Source organism: Oreochromis aureus, linkage group 1 (assembly GCF_013358895.1).
Source record: "Oreochromis aureus strain Israel breed Guangdong linkage group 1, ZZ_aureus, whole genome shotgun sequence".
NCBI lineage: Eukaryota > Metazoa > Chordata > Actinopteri > Cichliformes > Cichlidae > Oreochromis > Oreochromis aureus.
Genome location: NC_052942.1, coordinates 40302448 through 40324928, shown reverse-complemented (window position 1 = coordinate 40324928; position 22481 = coordinate 40302448). Strand labels below are relative to the sequence as shown.

General features: G+C 46.3%; 1 protein-coding gene across 3 annotated transcripts in view; it reads left to right on the top strand.

Moving 5' to 3' along the window:
* adamtsl3 (ADAMTS-like 3) overlaps nt 1–22481 on the top strand; it is a 202523-nt gene that overhangs the window by 152487 nt on the left and 27555 nt on the right. For 2 of the 3 annotated variants that reach the window (XM_039614073.1, XM_039614066.1), the window contains 6 exons: nt 237–321; nt 5700–5983; nt 6063–6192; nt 14765–14975; nt 15064–15243; nt 16840–16993. In XM_039614073.1, coding sequence (XP_039470007.1) covers nt 237–321; nt 5700–5983; nt 6063–6192; nt 14765–14975; nt 15064–15243; nt 16840–16993 — 1044 coding nt within the window. Of the gene's footprint in view, nt 1–236; nt 322–5699; nt 5984–6062; nt 6193–6444; nt 9454–14764; nt 14976–15063; nt 15244–16839; nt 16994–22481 lie in introns of those variants that run through there. The other variant, XM_039614077.1, reaches the window with a different exon arrangement.

Genomic DNA, 22481 nt, shown 5'->3' with positions numbered 1-22481 from the left:
CTCCCAGCTCGCACTCGCTGTGTCATTTCTCAGGATGCGGACAGTCGTCAGTAGATGTCCTTCAATGTGAGACTGAGTCTGACGGACTTGTCGCTGTGATAATGGAAAAAGTTTTTTTTTTTAAAGTACCACAGTACCAAAAATAAATATATGACCTGTGGCTGAGCTCGGAGCAGCTGATGGTGAACATCGGCAGCTGTGTCAGACGTGTTTCTAATTTTTTGTCTCTCTGTCAGAGTCCCTGCCAGTGGAGGCGAAGCTTCCCTGGTCGAAACAAGCCCAGGAACTGGAGGAACACTACACCGCTACAGAAAACCCCACGTGAGTGCAAACACACATTCTGACAGTGGTTCAGATGCGTGCCTCAAACATCAGCGTAAATATGTTTGATGAAGATAGAAGCAAACATCCTGTGATGTCAGGATGCGACACTGTCACATGTTTGAAATCAGGGTTATTGTCTGCTCTCCAACACACTTCAGTGCTTTTAATAAACAGCTTGTCTTCTTTTCATAAATACGAATCATCCCCTCATTAACTCTGCTGCTATCAGCTGCTTTCACAATGCATCTTAACTTTACAACAAGCACACACACACACACGCACACACACACACACACACACACACACACACACACACACACACACACACACACACACACACACACACACACACACACACACACACACACACACCCCTGATCCATTCAAAGGTGTCTCCATTCATTCACTCCTTTGTTACTACAGCACATCACAGCAGTGCTTTAGAGAAAGCTCTGCACAGATGTGCTGCATGGTGACAGATGTGTTCTCCTAGTTTATCACAGCACTCATTACATTTATATGTTTAATTTGCAACTGTGTGTATTTCAGTTTTATTGATATAACACCAAATATAACAGTGAGGAATCAGAAGCATTTAAGAATCACGATAAAAATCTGGTCAAAAAACTTCTGTTAATCTTTATAGTTTGTTTGATTAGCACTGCTGCACGAGCACAGCAAGAAGGCCCTGAGTTCGATCCCACCGCGTGGGCGGAGCCTCGCTCTCTGTGTTAGCCCTGCGTCAGGCTGTAGGTGTACCCCGCCTCCTGCCCTATGGTAGCCGGGATAGGCTCCATAGTGCACAAGAGAAGTGAAGGAGTGAGTGCAGGCAGGGTGGAGATGAGTGGAGGGTGGGGGGTGTAGATAAGAAGATGATGTTCACAACACACAGTGCTTTAACAGTTCCTACCCATGATGAGCATTTGTTAATAATTTCTCCTTGAACTCGTCCCAAGCTGTCTTAGTTTGGGTGATTCAGGAGGAAGTCGTGTTTGGAGAACTCTTCTCCTCAAATAATCCTCACGCAGGCCTGAGGTTGGTTTAAGTTATTGTTCTCCTGGATTAAGTTGGTGGCTGTGTAGCCGGAGTGTTCCTGCGTTGTGTCTGACGATGAAAGGTAAAAAGAAAGAAAGACCTCCAACTTGCCCGCTCCAGCTCCTACAACCAAATCCAACCAGTAGGGACGAGGGTTAGCTCAACCCACCACAGATGTACTGCACATTTACAGCAGCTAGCAAAGACAGACACAATGATGACAATAATGGAACTAAAACCACGTGATGTGAAACATCAGGGTGGCTAAATATACAGTATATGTGTGTTTTACAGTGTTGGAAGAGAAATGACGCCAACCTCTCCCACAGGGGAATTTTAGAAAGCGGGAGAGGCCAAAGGGGTACTCCATATTTATAGGGTTGCACCAAAGAAGAAGAAGAAGAAAAGGATGAGGAGCGGCTCTAACTGATAATGAACATAACTACAGGCTTGGAGGTCCTAAAAGTCAGGTATAAAGGAACGGTTTGGGGTCTAGAACACATTTGGTGTAATTATAACAATATGTAATTTATGACCCGGTTACAGCTGCTGGACGGAGAGCACATCAGAAGGTTGTGTAGAGACCTCTGTCTCCTCCGGGACAGCAGCTGTGTCTCAGCACTCAGCCTCCGACATCCTGTGACTGAAAACGTGACGTATTAGTTTGTTGATACTTAATCGTCCATAGAGAATCGTGGCTTTCATCATGCTGCATGTGCACATTAAACCAAATCCAAGTCAGTTAACCTCCTGTAGACCCTGGAGCCCTGCTCCAAAAACGTCACGCTCACACATGACATGAGGAGGCTGACGAGGTTGGTGGGTTACTGCGAGTCCTACATTAGGTTATGCTAGCTAACTAGTGACAGAACAAAAGCTCAGAAATAAAGTGTTGGACAAAACGACCTGAAGATAAACTGTCCACTTTCACTCTGTGTCTTCAGCAGTAAGTGTTCTTCATCATGTGTTAGCTGTTAGCTGTACTGTTCGGGTTTGTGAAGCACTTTAAAAGTGAGGAGTGAGGAGACCACAGCCTGTTTCTCTGAGGTTTAGTACCAAAAGTATTCACTCACCCATCCAAATGATTGATTCAGGTGTTCCATCATTTCCATGGACACAGGTGTATGAAATCAAGCACCTGGGCAAACCTGCAAATATTTTTGAAAGAGCGGCTCGCTCTCAGGAGCTCAGTGAACTCCAGTGTGGTGCTGTGATAAGACGCCACCTGTGAAATTTCCTTACAAATGCAATTCTGGAAGAATGGTCAACCATTCCCATGAACACACTGCTAAATATTGTGGAAAGCATTCCCAGAAGAGCTGAAGCTGTTACAGCTGCAAAGTATTTTTAGACTTTTTGTCCTGATAGTTTGAGTTTAGCAGAAAAGTTTGTGTCTGTCATTACAGCAGACGGGGAGCGCCTGATCGCCAAAGTTAAGGGTCTCCAGACTTTCATACTTTTGTAGATGAGATTTCAGCTTTTATACTGAGGAACATGTTTATTTTATTTAGTAAAACTTGAACCCAGAACTCTTGAAACACCGTGTAAGAGCTTCGTGTCGCTCTGACACGGTCTACGCTTCTTTTTCAGGTAGCATAAACCCTTTGCAGGTATATCATCCTACACACACACACACACACACACACACACACACACACACACACACACACACACACACACACACACACACACACACACACACACACACCAGGACTGTGTGAATCTGTCCGGGTGTGTTTCCTCTCCCACCGCGGCTGATGATAAGCATGTGATTATCGCCTGCTGCTCAGGGTCTGGTCAGCTCTGATAGCCTCCCTGGGATCCATCAGCTTTCTGAGCTCACACACACCTCAAACACTTGGCAGACACACATTTGCTCATCAAAGTCTTTGCAAACATCCTCTTGAAACACCTCCCGTGCACGCGCCCTCAGTGGGCGCCAACAAATCGTCTTCACATGCAGCCAAGCAAATCTTATCTGAGCCACGTTAATTTGGTGAGCATGTGAGGCTCAAACTGGAAACGGGGTAATTACACCGCATGCTGCAAAAAGCATATTAAAGGGGAAAAACACGTACTGTTAACACTGACTGCGACACTCGTCGGGTCTCTTTGCATTTATCCATTCCACCCGAGCACAGCACAGCTGACAGCATCGCTGCATGTGACGCACTCGAAGCAGTCACCATAGACTCGTATGTTGAAATGTCTTAATTACAGTAGATATAAACATGACCACACCCTTGCATTATTAGGGGCGTGGCCTCTGTGACTGACAGGTGGATGGTGACACAGGCTTCACCTGAACTGCACATGTTTGTGCTGTTGGAGCCTTTTTGCGATCACTATATGGCTGCTGTGAGGTTATCCGCACTAACAGATTGTCCAGGAAGTCTGAGCTCCAACTTGGGTGAAATTAGCAGGACTGTGTCTGTGGTTAGTGTGGTTAGCATTAGCATTAGAGATAATAAACTCCCAGACCTGTCAATCATTTGTGGGACGCAGGACAAACATCACAGGATTACCCAGAAGTCCTGCAGTCACGCCTCGGTGGGTGGATCTGTTGATGCAGACGAGGCGTCTTTAATGTTGTGGCTGATCGTGTACATATACCGTGGTTTTATAAATCCAGTCCGATCGCAGCTATATTCTGCAGCCTATTGTTTTCTCATTTGAGTTTGTTTCCCTCCTTATTTCTGCACGTTTCTGTCTCACCTGTCAGACAGTCGGTGTGTCTGAGCTCTAATCTACCTTCCAGTCACAGAACTGTGTCTAAATATATGCCACCTCCCCTCCAGGGAGCTGAGAGTCTGACCTCCAGGGAACTTATCTCTCTGCTTATTTGTCTTAACAAGCTCACGGTCGCACATTTCCTGCTGTGCATCTGCCAGTCAGCAGCTTCAGGCTGTCATTACATAAAGCAGCTCCAGTTATTATTCTTCGCTTTGCTGCCAGGCAGCAGTGATTCCAGCGGCGTTGGCTGTACTGTTTCCTCAGTATGACGGTGCGTGTGTCCTGCGTGAGTTACCTGTTTGTCAGTTTTACACGTTCACTTGATTCCATAAATGACTGTAGAGTGAAGAAAAGGGGAATTACTTCAAATGCTTTATTTTTCCTACAAATGATTTTCAAACTCAGGAATTCGTGTCTCTGCATCGCTCGAGGATCTGTGAATATCGTTCACTTCTTTCAAGGTATTTCTTTTATGTCGACAGGCGTTACTGATGAATCTTTGGAGGTTGGAGAATGTGAAATTCAAAAAAGAAACTCAACACGATATTCAACAGAAAACAGACAACACAAGAAAAATAATCATGCAGTTCAATCAAAATCCTTTATGAAAACATGTCTGCATGTATGGAAGCTACAATAGCACAACCTTCATATCACAGCTTAGTCACAGTTATAGAAATGTAAAACTTAATGTTGAATTTATCAGAAACATGTCCTCTCTGGAATTTTCCATTTCTTTATTGGCCCAAAGTTCCCCCCAGCAACAAGCTCCCTTTACTGCTGCTTTTCCTCCAAGTGCCTCAAACCTGCATTATTTGTAGTGGCCAGCAGGGGGCGCCCCCTCTGGAAAACAGCACGTCAATCACATGTTGTTAGCCAATGAGTGAGCGGCGTCCTCACTCATCACCTCCAGTTTCAAAAACACGCAGCTGGCAGCGATGTAAACGCTCCGCTCAAGGCTCCACTCACCTGTGGGTGATGTCACCATGATGTCGCCGTGATGTCACGGCCATCTTCCTGCTGTCGAGAGGCTCATGTGAATGAGCTCACCGTACAACACGCACTGACACGGAAACAACACGTACATGTATGTGTAGGAATGGCGAAAACACACTTTTATATTTGAAAAATGTATAAATACGTAGACTTTCTGCTGTTTTATAAGCAAACAGACAAAAAAAAAGGACGTCTGGCAAATCAGTTATTAAGGTTTTAAAGCTTCGGGTGGGTTTTATAGTGGGTGTGCTAATTTAATTTATCTTTTATTTTGCTTAAAAATGTTAAGAGTGACCAGAAATATCAGGATGATGAGCACATTTGTCTTAACACAGACACGTAAGCATGATTAGACCAGTCACGCATGTAAGTGGTTACCCAGCAAAGGTCCATTCAAGCCAAAGAAGTTTATCTTTAATTAACTGTAATGACTTTGGTGCAAGTAAAATATTCATCACACTCTAAAAGTGTTAAATGAATAAATTGCAGATGCAGGCTCTTCAAGCTCGTAACAAAAAAAAGGTTGGAAATGAGCTTTGCAGACATTGAAGTGACCACCTGACGTCACCACTGAAGGACTTATTGGAGACTTTTGCTCTGGTCCTGTGCAGATTCATACCCGGGCCCTGGTCCCCCTGCAGCACCACCTGCGGCCCTGGCAGGCAAACTCGGGAGGTGAAATGTCAGGTGCTGCTCACTTTCACCAAGACGGAGGTGGACCTTCCAGAGGAGGAGTGTAGCGGGGACAGGCCCCAGCTCGAGAGGCCCTGCAACCACGGGCCGTGTGCCAGAGCCACCGCAGTCCGCGACCACGGTGCTCCTTTGTTCCAGGCTGACGACCTGCACAGCTGGGACTTCAGAGGCTTCACTGCCTGCTCGGCCACGTGTGCTGCCGGTGAGGTTTGCCGATCGGATGCTCGCAGCTGAAATGCTGATGCTTCTTCTAAACGTTTTTCTGTATTTCCTCTGCCCAGGGAAGCAGACGGCAGTGGTGAGGTGTGTGAACAGGAAGCAAGGTGAGGAGGTGGACGATGCTCTGTGCGATCCGTCCAGCAGGCCGTCGGTAATGATCCGCATCTGTAACCCTGAGCCGTGCCCCCCAAGGTAAGAGACCGCAAGGTCACCGAAGACATGGAGAAAGCTCACGGAGTCTGCATGAGCAGAATACAGCGATGGGGCATCACAAGCATGAACATTAGTGCTTCTTCTGTCAAGAAGGAAGGGCGGGGTTGCTTTTTAAAAGCTGCACTAGCAGCTACAGCGGACTGTCTCAGGCCACGCCCCTAATAATGCAAACTTTAAGCCTTAATACAATTTAAACAGCTGTGTTATAAAAACCTTCTCCCCCCTGTACAGGTGTTATGAAGGGGGAAATCATCTATAGAGACCAAACACTTTGTGCATCAGGCTGTGAACAGCCTCTGCTGGACATTAGTGGAACTGCAACTTTTGGGGATTTCGGTGTGTGTTTGCTTCATCTGTCAGCTCTGCTCTGCATACGTGGGGAAAAGTTCAGCAGTGATGGCAGTTTATGCAGAAGACTCTGTCCTTCATAAAAAGTATCTCCAGGAAAATAGCAAGAAAACCCTTTTTTCACAGCCTTCAGCAGCGACTGGCACAGATGTCATCATGTGAACAGCAAGTGTTGCTCACATGAAAACCATAAGACGCAGTTCTATCTTTAAGCTCTCGAGCTGCTAGATGTTGACGTTTGATTGAGATGAATAATCAGAGGAGCCTGTATCTCTTTTCACCAGCAGACGCTCTTGAGCAGAAATAACCACAGCCTTGGCCTCTGCGACGCGTTGGAGTGTTTACAGCTGAATTTTCTGTCCTCTGTAATTTGTGCGCTTGGCTGCCGGTCAACCTTTCAGCAGAATATCAAATGCAGGCTCACATCACCTGCTGGGCTCCTATTGGCTCACAGAGAAGAGTTTTTAGAAAACCTTTCTGATTTAAATTTTATGACTTCCACAAACAGTGTGTGCATTATTGAAGCCACGCGCTTTCCACCAACCAAAGACAGATTTGGCTCTGCAATAAAAAGCCTGGTCACAGACATCAGTATGATTAGACACACACACACACCATACACACTGAGTTAAGTCATTACTGTACATGTGGAGGGTGTGTGTTCATGTGTGAGGGTGGGCGCTTCCTTCGGCTCCATCTTTAACAGGGTCATGAAGGAGCCTCCACTAACAGTTTACAGTCATATTTCTCCACACTGACCTCTGACTTCATATAAAATGCAGTGACTTCGGTATTTGATCCTGTTTCATTCAAATACAAATTCATGTGAAACTTGTTGTGGTTTATTGCATTCTGGCCCAAAATATCACAGTGACGAGGTTTGTTGTTCCGATCAGTTAATCCTGGCATGATGTCGAAAGAAGCGCCAAAAATGAAGACAGAGCAACAACAATGAAGCTTTTATTAAGCTGATAAAATCTGGAGGTGGTTCAGTCAAAGCTGGGATCCAGGAAACGTCTCCAGAAAGCTCCTTTAACAAATTCCCACTGGATCAGCTCCCAGTTCAGGGACAGGAAGGACAGGAAACTCATCCAGTCGACTTTGAGTTGAGTGTGTCTGCACATGAAAATATGCCACCATCAGTGGAGCTGCGGTACGAGGATTCACCATGGCGATGGGTACATAAACAGCAGAGCCTCCGTTAGCCGAAACATGACTGTGTTTCAGTGAAGATCGCTGTGAAGATACGTTAACACCATAACTCCACCGAGTCATCCGTTATCCAACCTGAACAGATGATAATGCTGGATTCCTGCCACAAACTTATTACAGTCATTTTTTACACAGGTGACAGGATCTGAATATGAAAGTGTAGATCAAACAGATAAGACGCCGCGCCCTCCTAATAGACCTCTGGGTTTAAAGTCATTTTCAGAGCCTGTGATGGTGATGGAAACAATGTCTACTGTACATTTAAAAACCACTGTGAGGCTGTCACAACACATTCAGGTGATCTGTCAGCTGGATCCAAAAAACCACCTCAAGTTACATTTAGTCACCTGCAGCCTCTGTAACCTGTAACAGGATGGATCCATCAGTGCGACTGATCAGCTTCATACAGATGTGTTGAACACGGGTGAAACTAACGAGGGCGAGTTTTTAACTCCATGTGCTTCATGGAAAACGTTCCAAAGCACAAAACTTGGTACAAATTTGTGTATTTGTGCGTGCCAACATTCGGCTCGATTTTCTTTGCTGCGCCTTGATGAGATGTGAAAGCAGAGAGGGTGGAAAAGGCCTTACGACATCAACGCTGATGTCAGCAGTCTAGACTGACGGAGGAGATAAGGCTGTGCCAGCCCGTCTCTAAATCACCACCACAACCCTGAGAACGAGGCGCCGGGCGCTCTGCGTCCGGTCTGATGTAAGAAGAACAGAGAGTGAGATACTGCTCGCTTATTTTGAAACCGAAGCTCGTTCTTGTTTTAAGCTCAGTAGAGGAAAGCTCAAATGAAGACGTGGATGAGAGCCGGGAGTGCAGCCAGAGCCTGTTTGTGGGCCGATGTGTTCGCCATGTTTACTGAATAAACACAATAAGACGGCCGGGCTGCGGTGAAGTGTCCGGGAACACCGGCAGGCTGCTGAGCACAGAGAGACGCTCCTGCTGATGTCAGAGCAACACATGTGGATTCTGGACTGAACAAAAAACATATTATTATATTTTCATAACACAGTGAGTTAGCTTACAGACATGCTGTATCAACCCAAAGACACGTCAGTTATTTACTGTTGGATATTAAACACTACTGCAGTCGTGCTTTACTGTAAATGCCCACAGAGCATCGAACATGTGACACAGGAGCCAGAACTGCCTCAGCATCCGTTCCACAGTCACGATGGATGTTTGTAGGTCTTTGTTCTCATATTCCTGAGATTCTATTGAAGCATCATAACCGGCTGAGGGAGGCTCATCCCTGCCAGTATGAAATGGTTCAGGTTCTGGTACATCATCACACCAGCAGCACCAGCCTGACCAGAAGGTTCCCAGCTGAGTCTGCGCTGCACTGTTTTCAACAGCCTTACACATGGAATAAGCAAAATCCAGCTCTGCCAAAGTGCCATTAAGCACAGGAAATGATGAGCACACAGTGGCCTTACAGTATATCCTTTATATCCAGTGTCATTAACACCAGTTATAAACCTTCACATGTGTTTGTTGTAACATTAGTGAGAGGATGAAGCCAAAAGCACATCTCAAACACACAAATCTGCTTCTCAGTTTTACTCTTCGATTACATATTCTGATTATGACCCGTTTTCTGAATCCCAACAAGCGTAATGTGCTCCTAATATTCAGCCAGCAGCGTGAGTGGGTGTGTGAGCTGTAAGTTTCCAGCACATTTCCAGGCACCGGATGGATGTTTGCCCGTCCAGTAGTCTTACAAACTGATTCACACGCAGTGATTTATCTCTCCCTCCTCCTCTAATGGACATTTACAGGAAGCAGCTGCAGAGTGCAGGCCCTCACACACACACACACACACACACACACACACACGATTTCAGAGGACGTTGCATCATAGATTCATTCGGAGACTTACCTTAACCTTAAAATATGTCTTCACATTAAAATGTGATGATTTATGTTTTGCTGACTTGCTTTTTCTGCTCATAACATGATTGTGTGAACAGATTTAGGTCCCCACAACACGAGTAATACCCCTCACTCCCGGGGTGTAGCCCGCTGCCTGACAGTTTGGGAGTCCAGCAGCGAGAGCGCGGGGAGGTGGAGAACCTCCCCTATTCCCTCTTCTGCTGTGTGTCTATAACTCTCTCCCACTCAGCCTGTGCATGTGACCGCTATACATCATTCTCCTCAGCTGGGATTCGTGTCTCTCCCTGTGGTTTCTCTGACCTTGTGAACTGAAAGAACACGATAAAGAGACCTGCGCTCTGTATGAGGTCTGTGTGTAGTTTGTGGTCCACCGCCGTCAGCAGTCAGGTCGGACATTTGGGAATAATCTTGTATCTGACACAGTGAGAATGGATTATGCAGCCTTGTCCTTGTTGGGGTTTTTTAGTGCAGCAAATAACTGAGACCAGCAGCTCAAAACATTATCTATGAAGTGAAAAATACAGTGATGAAAAGAATAAAGGAACACTTTGAAAACATGTGAGATCTCAACGGGAAAAGAATCATGCGGGATATCTATACTGATATGGACCTGGGAATGTAAATAATCAGCCTACAGAGGGCTGAAAAAATGATGCAGCAGGCGAGTTACATTTGTTCATATTTCATTGCAGCAGCTCAAAATGATACTCAGTAGTTTTTAGGGCCCCTGGGAGCTTGTGTATGAGCCTGATAATGTCAGGGCATGCTCCTAATGTGACATCGGATGGTGTCCTCCCAGATCTGGACCAGAGCATCACCGAGCTCCTGGACAGTCTGAGGAAACATAACGTCCCAGAGGTATTGTGTTGGATTTAGGTCAGGTGGATGTGGGGGGAAGTTAATGGATCAGTTCCTTCATCCTCCAGGAAAGCAGCAGGAAGCCAAATGAACACAAATGCCAATCAGGCTCCACAATGCTGGGCCCTCGCCTGGTTGGGCCCTCACCTGGCTGGGCCCTCACCTGGCTGGGCCCTCACCTTGCTGGGCCCTCACCTGGCTGGGCCCTCACCTGGCTGGTCCCTCACCTTGCTGGTCCCTCACCTGGCTGGGCCCTCACCTGGCTGGTCCCTCACCTGGCTGGGCTGTCCATCTGGCTTATTGTCAACCCCTGACCAGTCTTGGTGAGCTTCCTTTCCAAGCTGACAATTCAACTTGTCCAATGGTTTAGTGGTTTTACTCAGGACTTGGTCTCAGGCTGGTTGTCACGATGTGTTTAAGAAACTTTGCCGCTCGTAGTCTTTTAATAGCTGTTAGTCCCTTGTTGAGGACAGGATGCCTGCAGAGGGGTTTAGAACTTGGCTTCTCCCCATCTCAGATGATGCTTGCTGATCAAAGCTGCTCCGATGGCCCACAGTGGGCATGTTGGTGAGTCCACTTTCCCCACACGTGTAGATTTGGTGGTTGAGAAAAACTGAATCTTAGAAGTTACTTGGATAAGATGTTCCCATGATCACAGGAGCATGTCACACAGGTATCACTCTTTCTGACTTAACTGAGCTCAGTACTGACACTCGTGGGTAACTGGGATCTGGGTGTAAACCTGCTCCGATTCCTCAGGGTTTCCCAATCGAGTCATCAGCACAGCGACATGAGAGAAGCAAAGCGAATGAACTCAACACTAAACTAAATCTCTTCCTGCTGAGCCAAAGCACACAGAAGAGCTCCGGATCTTGAAAAAGACACAAACTGATAAATCATCAGGTCAACCAAGCAAAAACCCAGATGTTACTGAGCTCATTATCTCTACACAAAACAGTGTGAAGACTTTTTTTTAAATGTGTTATTACAGTTATAGAAAATGCATAAATTTACACTGCGTTCCACATCATTATGCATGCGACATTTCAATTAGTTTTTGCTTGTGTTATTCTCACATCTTCTGAGATAACTGCTGTCAGTGTCAGATGGGGTTTTTAATTAGTTTGTCAGGTCCTCTTAATTATAGAGAAACCTCCTTAAAGAGGTCGTTCAGCTTTATTAAGAGAATCACAGTTTTCGGGCAGCGTGTGGAGGCAGAGAGACTGTCTGAAGTTAAAATGAGGCGAATAGTGCAATGTCTGGCAAGAGACATGAAAAGCCGAGGTCATCAAGCTGTGAACGGAGTTAGTCACGGCACAGATGAATAAAAGTCTTTTAAAGAAAGTTTCTGTGTGAGAAATTCAAGCAGATCTATTCTGTTCATGTCCAGCTCAACATTTGGATTCATGCACTTTTTGCATGATTCACAGTTCAAAGTAATCCTTCTTTATCTGATGTTGGCCTCAGTGTAGCCCCTCGGTTCATCCTCTCTCTGGTATAATTTGGTTTAGCTCCTCCCCCTTTATAGTCATCCTACCTGGTGCTCCTCACACACTAAAAATGAGGTGGGTGGGGCTTCAGTCCAAACCCTCTGGCTCCTCCCAATTCAATTCAATTCAATTCAGTTTTATTTATATAGCGCCAAATCACAACAAAAGTCGCCTCAAGGCGCTTTATATTGTACAGTAGATCGCACAATAATAAATACAGAGAAAAACCCAACAATCATATGACCCCCTATGAGCAAGCACTTTGGCGACAGTGGGAAGGAAAAACTCCCTTTTAACAGGAAGAAACCTCTGGCAGAACCAGGCTCAGGGAGGGGCGGGGACATCTGCTGTGATTGGTTGGGGTGAAAGAAGGAAAACAGGATAAAGACATGCTGTGGAAGAGAGACAGAGATTAATAACAGATATGATTCGATGCAGAGGGGTCTGTTAACACATAGTGAGTGAGAAAGGTGACTGGAAAGGAAAAACTCAATGCATCATGGGAATCCCGGCAGCCTCACGTCTATTGCAGCATAACTAAGGGAGGATTCAGGGTCACCTGGTCCAGCCCTAACTATATGCTTTAGCAAAAGGAAAGTTTGAAGCCTAATCTTGAAAGTAGAGATAGTGTCTGTCTCCTGAATCCAAACTGGAAGCTGGTTCCACAGAAGAGGGGCCTGAAAACTGAAGGCTCTGCCTCCCATTCTACTTTTAAATACTCTAGGAACAACAAGTAAGCCTGCAGAGCGAGAGCGAAGTGCTCTAATAGGGTGATATGGTACTACAAGGTCATTAAGATAAGATGGGGCCTGATTATTTAAGACCTTGTATGTGAGGAGCAGGATTTTGAATTCTGGATTTAACAGGAAGCCAATGAAGGGAAGCCAAAACAGGAGAAATCTGCTCTCTCTTTCTAGTCCCTGTCAGGACTCTTGCTGCAGCATTTTGGATTAACTGAAGGCTTTTCAGTGAGTTTTTAGGACATCCTGATAATAATGAATTACAGTAGTCCAGCCTGGAAGTAATAAATGCATGAACTAGTTTTTCAGCATCACTCTGAGACAGGATATTTCTAACTTTAGAGATGTCGCGCAAATGGAAGAAAGCAGTCTTACATATTTGTTTAATATGTGCGTTGAAGGACATGTCCTGGTCAAAATGACTCCAAGGTTCCTCACAGTGTTACTGGAGGCCAAGGTAATGCCATCCAGAGTAAGAATCTGCTTAGATACCATATTTCTAAGATTTTCAGGGCCGAGTACAATAACCTCAGTTTGATCTGAATTAAGAAGCAGAAAGTTAGCGGCCATCCAGGTCTTTATGTCTTTAAGACATTCCTGCAGTTTAACTAATTGGTGTGTGTTACCTGGCTTCATGGATAGATAGAGCTGCGTGTCATCTGCATAGCAGTGAAAATTTATGCTATGTCTTCTAATGATGCTGCCTAAGGGAAGCATGTATAATGTAAATAGAATTGGTCCTAGCACTGAACCCTGTGGAACTCCATAGTTGACCTTAGTGTGTGAAGAGGACTCTCCATTTACATGTACAAATTGGAGTCTATTAGATAGATATGCTACAAACCACTGCAGCGCAGTACCTGTAATACCTACAGCATGTTCTAATCGCTCTAATAGGATATTATGGTCGACAGTATCGAATGCAGCACTGACGTCTAGCAGGACAAGCACAGAGATGAGTCCACTGTCAGAGGCCATAAGAAGATCATTTGTAACCTTCACTAAAGCTGTTTCTGTGCTGTGATGAGCTCTGAAACCTGACTGAAACTCTTCAAATAAGCCATTCCTCTGCAGATGATCTGTTAGCTGTTTGACAACTACTCTTTCAAGGATGTTTGATATGAAAGGAAGGTTGGAGATTGGCCTATAATTAGCTAAGACTGCTGGGTCTAGAGATGCTTTTTAAGTAAAGGTTTAACTACAGCCACCTTGAAGGCCTGTGGTACATAGCCGATTATTAGAGATAGGCTGATCATATTTAAGATCGAAGCATTAATTAATGGCAGGACTTCTTTGAGCAGTTTTGTAGGAATGGGGTCTAAAAAACACGTTGATGGTTTGGAGGAAGTAATTATTGAAGTTAACTCAGAAAGAGTTAACTTTCTGAGTTAACTCAGTGCTCCCACCTGAGCACTGACAGTCACGCCTCCCGCCACACAGTTGAAACTGCTGTGAGCCTGTGCATCAGTGCAACCACATGATTGGCTCATAGGTTTCCTGGTCCGGCTGTTGATTGGCTCTTCGGCACCGTCCATGCAGTTACAGATCTCCTTCTGACCACACAGAGCAGATTTATGAGGAACAAGCTTGTTGTTCACCTGCAGCTTGCTGTATGCATACGGTGCATGCATCATAACACAACACATCTGTGATGTTTTGTTTGAGTTCACATCGGATGATGCACAGCTGATGCAACATCAGACATGTTTTACATAACCGAAGCGCAGCACGGCTCTGCATCGTGATTAATGCCACCTAAAAATGATGCTGGACACAGTGAGAGTGTTTCAGATGTGAATCCTCCTTTTATCTCCCCACATGAGATGCCAACATACCTGAAGCCTCTCGTCTCTTTATTTGCAGTACCTGGGTATTCTAATGTGTTTGATCATACTTTTACAAGGTGACACAAAGGTTTCTTTTAATCCTTTGATTAATTCTGTTGCTTCAAGGATCAAGCTCGCCTGTTTCGCTGTCTGAAGCTCCGTCTCTCTCTCCAGGTGGGAGGTGACGGCGTGGACGGGCTGCTCTGCGTCCTGCGGTGTCGGCATACAGACCAGGAGCGTGTTTTGCATGCGTCTTTTGTCTGTCGACCAGCAAGATATTCAGACTATTTCAGAGGACGCGTGCACGGATTTCCGACCTGCCATCCTGCAGCCCTGCAACCAGGTGGACTGTCCTCCAGCCTGGGAGACCGAGCCCTGGCAGCAGGTACGGACTTTCTGAGCGTGTGTGTACGGAGGGTTATTAATGCCCTGTCCTTCTACCTCCTCGCTCTTCTTCTGCTTCCTCCCACCAGTGCTCCCAGACCTGTGGTGATGGCGTTCAGGTGCGGAAGGTGTACTGTAAGCAGCTCCTGTCCACGGGGGCCTACAGGCAGCTGGGGGACGACGCCTGCCAGGGAACCAAGCCCACTACGAACAGAGGCTGTGGCTTTATGGACTGTCTGCCCTACACAGCAGGAGGAGAATGGGGAAAGGTGAGCACACAGTGCAGAAATGTCATATTGTTTTTTCATATTGTGCAATATCTGATTTAAGCTGAAGCTGGATTGTACTGTTAGTGTCTGTAAGTAGAGTGAGATTAAACGGCTTCAGCAGGAATCAGAGTGCAGTAGATGGGCAGGAAGCGTGCTTATAGGCAGGCCTGATCAACCAGAGGTCTGTGCAGGCGAGCAGGGTTAGGCTCACAGACTCGGGTGTACTCACCTGCCTGCTCTGGAGCTTGTTTTGGAGAGGTGAGGTCATTAAGCATGAAACCATCACATGCAGTCTTTGTCTTTTCTTCATGAGCACTGATAAGAAAAATACCCTTTGCTTGTTTGCTTGCAAACCTCGATATAGTGATGTCATCCTAAAAAAGGACACTCAGCCTTTTCTCCTTATATGAAATTTGCACGTCAGCGTTATATTTCTGCCTGTTTCCTGTGTTTGCTGTTAGAGAAAACCTACAGCTGCCTTCCTGTGTCTCAGTGATAGCAGGAAGTCGAGTAACTTTAAGCTGCTTGCCTCAGTATTTCAGTGATTCGGGTTAAAATATGGTCGGTGCGTTTTGATTTTTTTTTACAAATCAATTTTGGTGGTTGCCATGGTAACACATTCCTGCTGAAGAGCCAGGCTGGTTCAGGTTCATCCCCTCAGGTAGATTTGTTTTGCAGTTAGAGAAGCAGGCAACCGTTCTGCAGACATCAAACTCAGACAGCGAGCGGTTTCCTCGGAAAGAAAAATAAACGGGAGGAAAGAGAGAGCGCTGCAGAACTTAAAGAACAAGAAAGGCGACAAATTACAAACACTTATACTATAAATACACTGATTCACATTAAGAATAAATAAATGGAACAGACATGTGAACAGTTTGCTATAGCTTCACCAGATGAACAATAACAGCTGGGACAAAACTGTTTCAGGCCATTAAAACCTTGCACCAGCTTCAAAGTAGTGCTCTCTGCCAAAAAAGTAAAAATCTGAGTCCAGGAACAAATCAGTCACTTTTTCATGAATTCAGGTTTTGCCGTATCCTCCCACTTTATTTATGCTAACACACTGGCAGGTAGACTGGGACACTGAAAACCATCTGATTGCAGATGTTTGGGGTAACTAGAGCCAGATGTGGGTGTGCTGAGCTCGATATGTACTAAAGGTCCCACACCAGTATACCTGACGCCCACCTACTGGGGGAAAAACACACACCTGGTACCAACTTTCTAAAACTAATAATGTAACTTTATAACATGAACCATTTCTCACTGTTCAACAACCTAAAGTTATACAATGTTACCAGAGAAGGACAAACATTAGCCTTACATTCACAAACAGACCAGCTCTATTCTGCCAGCTGAATAAAATAATAGAATCTGAGTCTCTCTCTCTACAGGGCATGTGTTACCACCATCATTAAACTATCTATGGACAGTAATATAGGGCAGTAATGTGCCGGGCATATCAAATATTCCAATGAATAAATTCCTTTTCCCTCACTTTAACCACACCTGACAGGAGAATCAGCCAGTGTGACCCAGCCGGGCTCCCGCAGATCTGTCATAAACCTTTCTGCCGTGTCTAACGTTCCTCTGCAGTGTTCCGTGTCCTGCGGTTTGGGGATCCAGCGCCGGGAGCTGCTGTGCCTCCAGCTGACGGCGGCGGGGCGTCAGGTGACGCTGGCGAGGGAGCAGTGCTCGGGTTTACCGTCCCCACCGCTCGTACGCACCTGCCGCATGATGGCCTGTCCCAGTAAGAGCACACAAACACGTCCGTCCTGTGGAAAAAACACTTTTCCTGTGACCGTCTGAGTGGGACACTGGGATTGATCCCTAATTTAAGATAAGATAAGATAAGATAAGATAACCTTTATTAGTCCCACACGTGGAAAATTTGTTTTGTCACAGCAGGAAGTGGACAGTGCAAAAGTTATGAAGCAAAAATTAGAATAAAATAAAATAAGAATAAATACAGTACACAACTGTACAGAATAGAATAAAATACTATATACAGTAGAATAAAATAGAATAAAATATACAATAAGATAAAAATAGAATACAAATGCTATATACAACTGAGTAAAAATACAACGATGCCAGAAAAGATTATTGCACATTAGTGTTATTGCACATGTGTGGATGTGTGTGTTTGATCAGCTGCAAAAGTCTTTATTGTGGAGTCTGACAGCAGTGGGGAGGAAAGACCTGCGAAATCTCTCCGTCCCACACCGTGGGTGCCGCAGTCTCCCACTGAAGGAGCTGCTCAGTGCTGTCACAGTCTCATGCATGGGGTGGGAGATGTTGTCCAACAGGGATGACAGCTTAGCCACCATTCTCCTGTCACTCACCACCTCCACTCGTGTTCAGGCTGTTTCACCTGCTTTGACGCGTATAAATGAACAAACAGGCGCTCCTGAAAAAAAGAAGGGCGAAGGCAGGTGATACGCCAGTTACATTAGTCACTTTAATTCACACAGACTGGTTCTTTACTGCTCTAGTTGAGCGCTCAACACACCTCATCCACCCATTCACACACAGAGTGCACGGAACCGTTCTTTGGGTGGCGCTGTCACTTGGTGTTCGCTCTCTCTGCGTATCACTTCCTGTTCCAACACACAGTTGTGTTTTTGTGTAGCCAATTTTTTAATAAAAAACTTGCAGATAACTTCTTATTTCATAGTCTAATCTTCAGGTGCTTCATTCGAAGCACAGTCTGTGTGCTCACACACTAATTTAAAGTGACAGGGTTCGGCTAGCTTAGCTTAGCTCGTAGCCGACTTGCTAGCAGCATGGCCTCTTCACCTGTCCCTCATGCTCATTGTGTCAGGTGTTTAGTTACTCCTCGGCCTCCTTTAGCAGTAATGATACTTGTTATAAATGTAGCCTATTTGCAGCTCTGGAGGCCAGGATCACTGAATGGGAGACTCGGCCTCACACCACTGAAAGACCCGTAGCTAGCCAGGCCCCTGTAGCCGGTGCAGTCGAAGGTAGCATAGGCCCCGCTAGCTGTCCCCCGGCAGACTGTCCTGAGCATCTGGGGAAACAGGATGGCTGGGTGACGGTGAAGAGGAAGCATAGTCTTAAACAGAAGCCCCAGGTACACCACCAACCTGTTCATGTGTCTAACATTCACAGAAGGAGTTTGTGTCTAAGTGTGTGAGTGCTTTCTGTCTAACACTGTCAGTGAACACATCGGGAGCAACTCTGGGCTCAGTGTCTTGCTCAAGGACACTTTGGTATCAGACCACAGTCAGGGATTGAACCACCATCCATCTGATCAGTAGATGTTTTTTGTTTGTTTTTGCTTGTAGCCGTGATTTCTGCCACGTCAAAATATCTCCAGTATCCACAGATGATGCTGAAGTTGACCTCCCTCTAGGTACAGGGCCTGAAACTCTGAAAACATACTGATATCTCAGTATGAAGGTTAGATTAGATGTCAGTGCTTCCTTCAGTATAAATCAGCTGATTGTGACGGGTTCAGGTGGAATATTTTTTTCTTTTTTAGTGGTTTGTATGTGGAGCAGGGCGAGGTCCTGGGTTTGAATCCACCATCTGCCCAGAGGCTTTCTGCATGGTGTTTGCGTGTCGTCCTCATGTGTGCATCAGAGCCAAACTGGTTAACTGGTGATGTGAGACCTGATGTGGCAGCTGGGATGGTGTCCAGCCCCCCCCCCACCACCCTGACAGAAAAGGGTGGAAGGATGTTGTTTATTGTGATATAAACTCTCTATAAGGAGGGCTGTCGCTGTGACACGGCAGATTACAGCTTGGTTAAACACTCTCACCCTCGGGCCTCTGAGCAGTGTTTACACCCCCGGCCCCGTGCGGTGTATCAGGGCATCGGCGGATCGTGTTATCCTCTGAATCCTTGAAGGAAAGTCAGACTGGCCAATCTTCACGCTAACACAGCGTGCTGTGCTTTGCCGTGCCATATGCGTGCACGTATGCTGTGTGGGAAGCGCATGTGAAAATCACGCATCGGGTTCAGCAGCTGCTCAGTGAGTGCCGATGACTTCACGTGATGACTGCGGCCAAGCTGCAGGAGACGCCGCTCCCCGACGTCTGTGTGAAATAAACGCCTTGGTGTCGCTCCAACATCAGAGTCACCGTTTGATCTGTTTTTCTAATCCTCTGCGACTCGCCCCGGGCGCACGCTGCACAACACGTGACTTAATGCCTCGCAAATGTCACAGTGAGTCCTGAGAGTCCACGTGTGTTTCAGGAAATGTTTTTTCCAGCTGCCGCCTCCGATATTACCGCCTAATCAGGATGAAGGCCGAGGCCGGGTCAGTGGAAGAGTCCCGGTGTCTTCAGAGCAAACAGATGCTCGAGGTGACTCGATATAAACATGATGTCATGTATGAAATGTTTAAGGAGTTCTGAGAATCAGCTTATATAAATAAACCTTACCTGATTTAAATATGGCCGTCCTCCTTTTAGAGATCGTCTTCTCAGGTGTGTACGGACAGCTTCTGCTCTTTTGTTTGAACTCTCAGACAGTGATGGCGAGCATGCAGACATGCATCTTCTCTCAGTGTGTCGCCCGGCACAGATGTTTACGTCCTGCGTGCGATCACGCCGTGCTGAAAAGACGCTTTAGTGCAAATTAGCCGTCGGCTGCTTCAGAGGTGGTCGTCCGACGGTCGAGCACTTCTGCCCAGAACTTGTGCGCCTGCTTGAATCGTGTGTGTGTCAGTGCGAAACTCTGATATTCAAACGAGAGACAATCTAAAAATGGTTTTGGAACAACTCTGAACTCTGCTGACAGAAACCTCAAAACGTGGAGCATGCAAGTTGCAACTGCCGTATTACCGGCCGTATTATTGTTTAATAATCGAATGGAAAGAATTGGAGGAAAAGCAGAGAGACATGCTGAGACCCGGTGCTGCCGCCGTGGTCACTGCAGCTCACTGAGGAGGGAAGCTTGTGCTGCAGAGAGCCAGGATGCCAGCTGTGAAACTACTGCAAATGAATTTGCATGTCAATGCTCCCATCCTGCAGACTTTGGTCCAGTCGGCCTCACTGCGGCTGAAACAAACGTTCAGTCATCGTATGGTTAGAGAAAGTGACGGCAGCTCCAAAGACTCTGAGGTGGAAACATCGCGAGCTGTGATGTCTGTCGTACAGGACGGGGCTGCTGGGGTAAAAGTTAGAGATGCTGATTCTTTTTAGTGTAAGCAGTAAAGAGTAACAGTGTGCTGATGTGTAATCATACATTTTTGATTTGTCAGTGCTACGCTGGATCAGCGGGAGGCCGATCTCGCTAATGTTTGTCTGATCATCAGAGGCGGATCAGGAGAAAAGCACCCAGTTTGACTTTGTCAGGTGATGAACTCCACGTTTTAGCAAAGAGCCGTTAAACAAGCCGTGTAATCATTCTGTTTGTAGATGTTAGACAGATTTTTGATGTCATAAAAAACCTTTCTGACAGTATCAGGGACATCACAGCACCACGAGCCGCTTCGCAGCATCCTCCATTTTTGATTTGGGGCGTGAAGCGAGCAGCAGCAGAGATTTCGTAGCAGCAGCATCCTGACAGCATCAACTAATGTCTGCTGGAAATCGAGACCAGGCTGTCTGTCCTTATGGTGCTTCTGAATCTGCTGGTGTCTCCCTGAACTAAGGGCAGAGGTCGTGGTCAGGTGACAGGCGCCAGGCTCACAGTGATGGAGGTGCAGCCAGTTTAAAGGACCACGGCCGGGCTCAGTGTTACAGATGAAGCACGTGATCGAGGCTCTTTCTTCACAGAGGTCAGGCTCAGGAAACACTTGAAGACGTACTGCGTGTGCACAACAACAAAAGGAAGGATTCGTTGCAGCAGGATGCGTTCGCTCTGCCAGCAGCTCTAAGATTCAGGGCTGCTGGCTGGACCGTAACCTCCATGTGGATCTGTAATATTTTGCTCTGCTAAAAGTTATCAAGGCTGACGAGCGTCTTTTCCTGACCGGCTGAACTTTACACGGATCGAATGACATTTATATTTTATAACCTAGTTACCTCGTGTAGATTGAAATGCGGTTGCGTGCAGTTTTTTTTCATCAGTTGGCTGACGTGTTCAGGCCCGCTCTTTGATCACGGGCTAAACTTACACACTGGATCATCTGCTCCACCTCCTCCTGTCTCAGCATCCTCCTCTGTCACACCGACCCTCTGCATGTCCTCCTTCACTACATCCATGAACCTCCTCTGAGGTCTTCCTCTTCTCCTCCTGCCCGACAGCTCCATCTTCACCCTCCACCCCCCCTCCTCTGCAGACCCTCTCAGCCTGACTCTGAGCTGTCCCTCTGATGGACTCATTTCCTGTCTCACTCCCAATCAACATCTGACATCTTCAGCTCGGCCTCCTGTCTTTTCCTCAGCGACACGTCTCCAACTATCCACCACAGCAGGCCTCACTACCATAAACCTCACCTCTGTCTCCTGCTGCTCTCCTCCAGCAGCGTTGGACATGTAGAATAAACAGCACTCTAGTCCACATGTGTTAGTGGAGGGGCTCCATATTTTCAGGGGAGGGTGTCACCCCCTGCCCCCCTTTAGACACACCCCTGTTGGAACATATAAAACCTCCAGTATTTATGAGTGGGGCCTTTACTGATGGACGGATCGGATCTTCTTTTAATCACAGAACATATTTCACTCGTCTAAAAACAACCAAGAACTTCAGGACATGAGAACAGGAAGTGCTAAATGCTAACTTATGCTCTAGTCTGAGGACTCAGTGCAGCCAAGTTGTTTTTACGACAAAGAAAAGCAGACATAATGCGGTGAATCCAGTTTCAGTGCTAGAGCAGTTGTAGATCTGTGCACGGCCGCTCGGTCCAGTGTTTCAGTCCCGCGCTGCTCAGCAAGACTGAATATCTGTCCGTCCGACAAAAGTCTGAATGTCCTTAAAGGGCTCTTCTGTTTCACTGATGGTGCTCATTGTATCAGCGCCTGTGCCGTCAGCTCACAGCTTTTATTTGAGTTAATGGTGTAAAGCAAAAAGCCGGGTCCCTTTTAGCCCCGGCAGAGAGAGAGGGAGGTGTTGTTTGCATTTTCTCATGCCCTGAGTATGACCATCGATCAGCGTGGTTTATAACCATCATCACTCACAGAGACCCAAACTGCTCGTACTTGTTAGGACGTACTCTGCTTTTAGCTGACGTAGAGGTGTCACACGGCCTGACCCGCGTCCCCCCGCAAGCTCTGAGGAATCCACTTAGCCATCCTGCTCGATGTTAAGTAAAGTACAGTCGGGA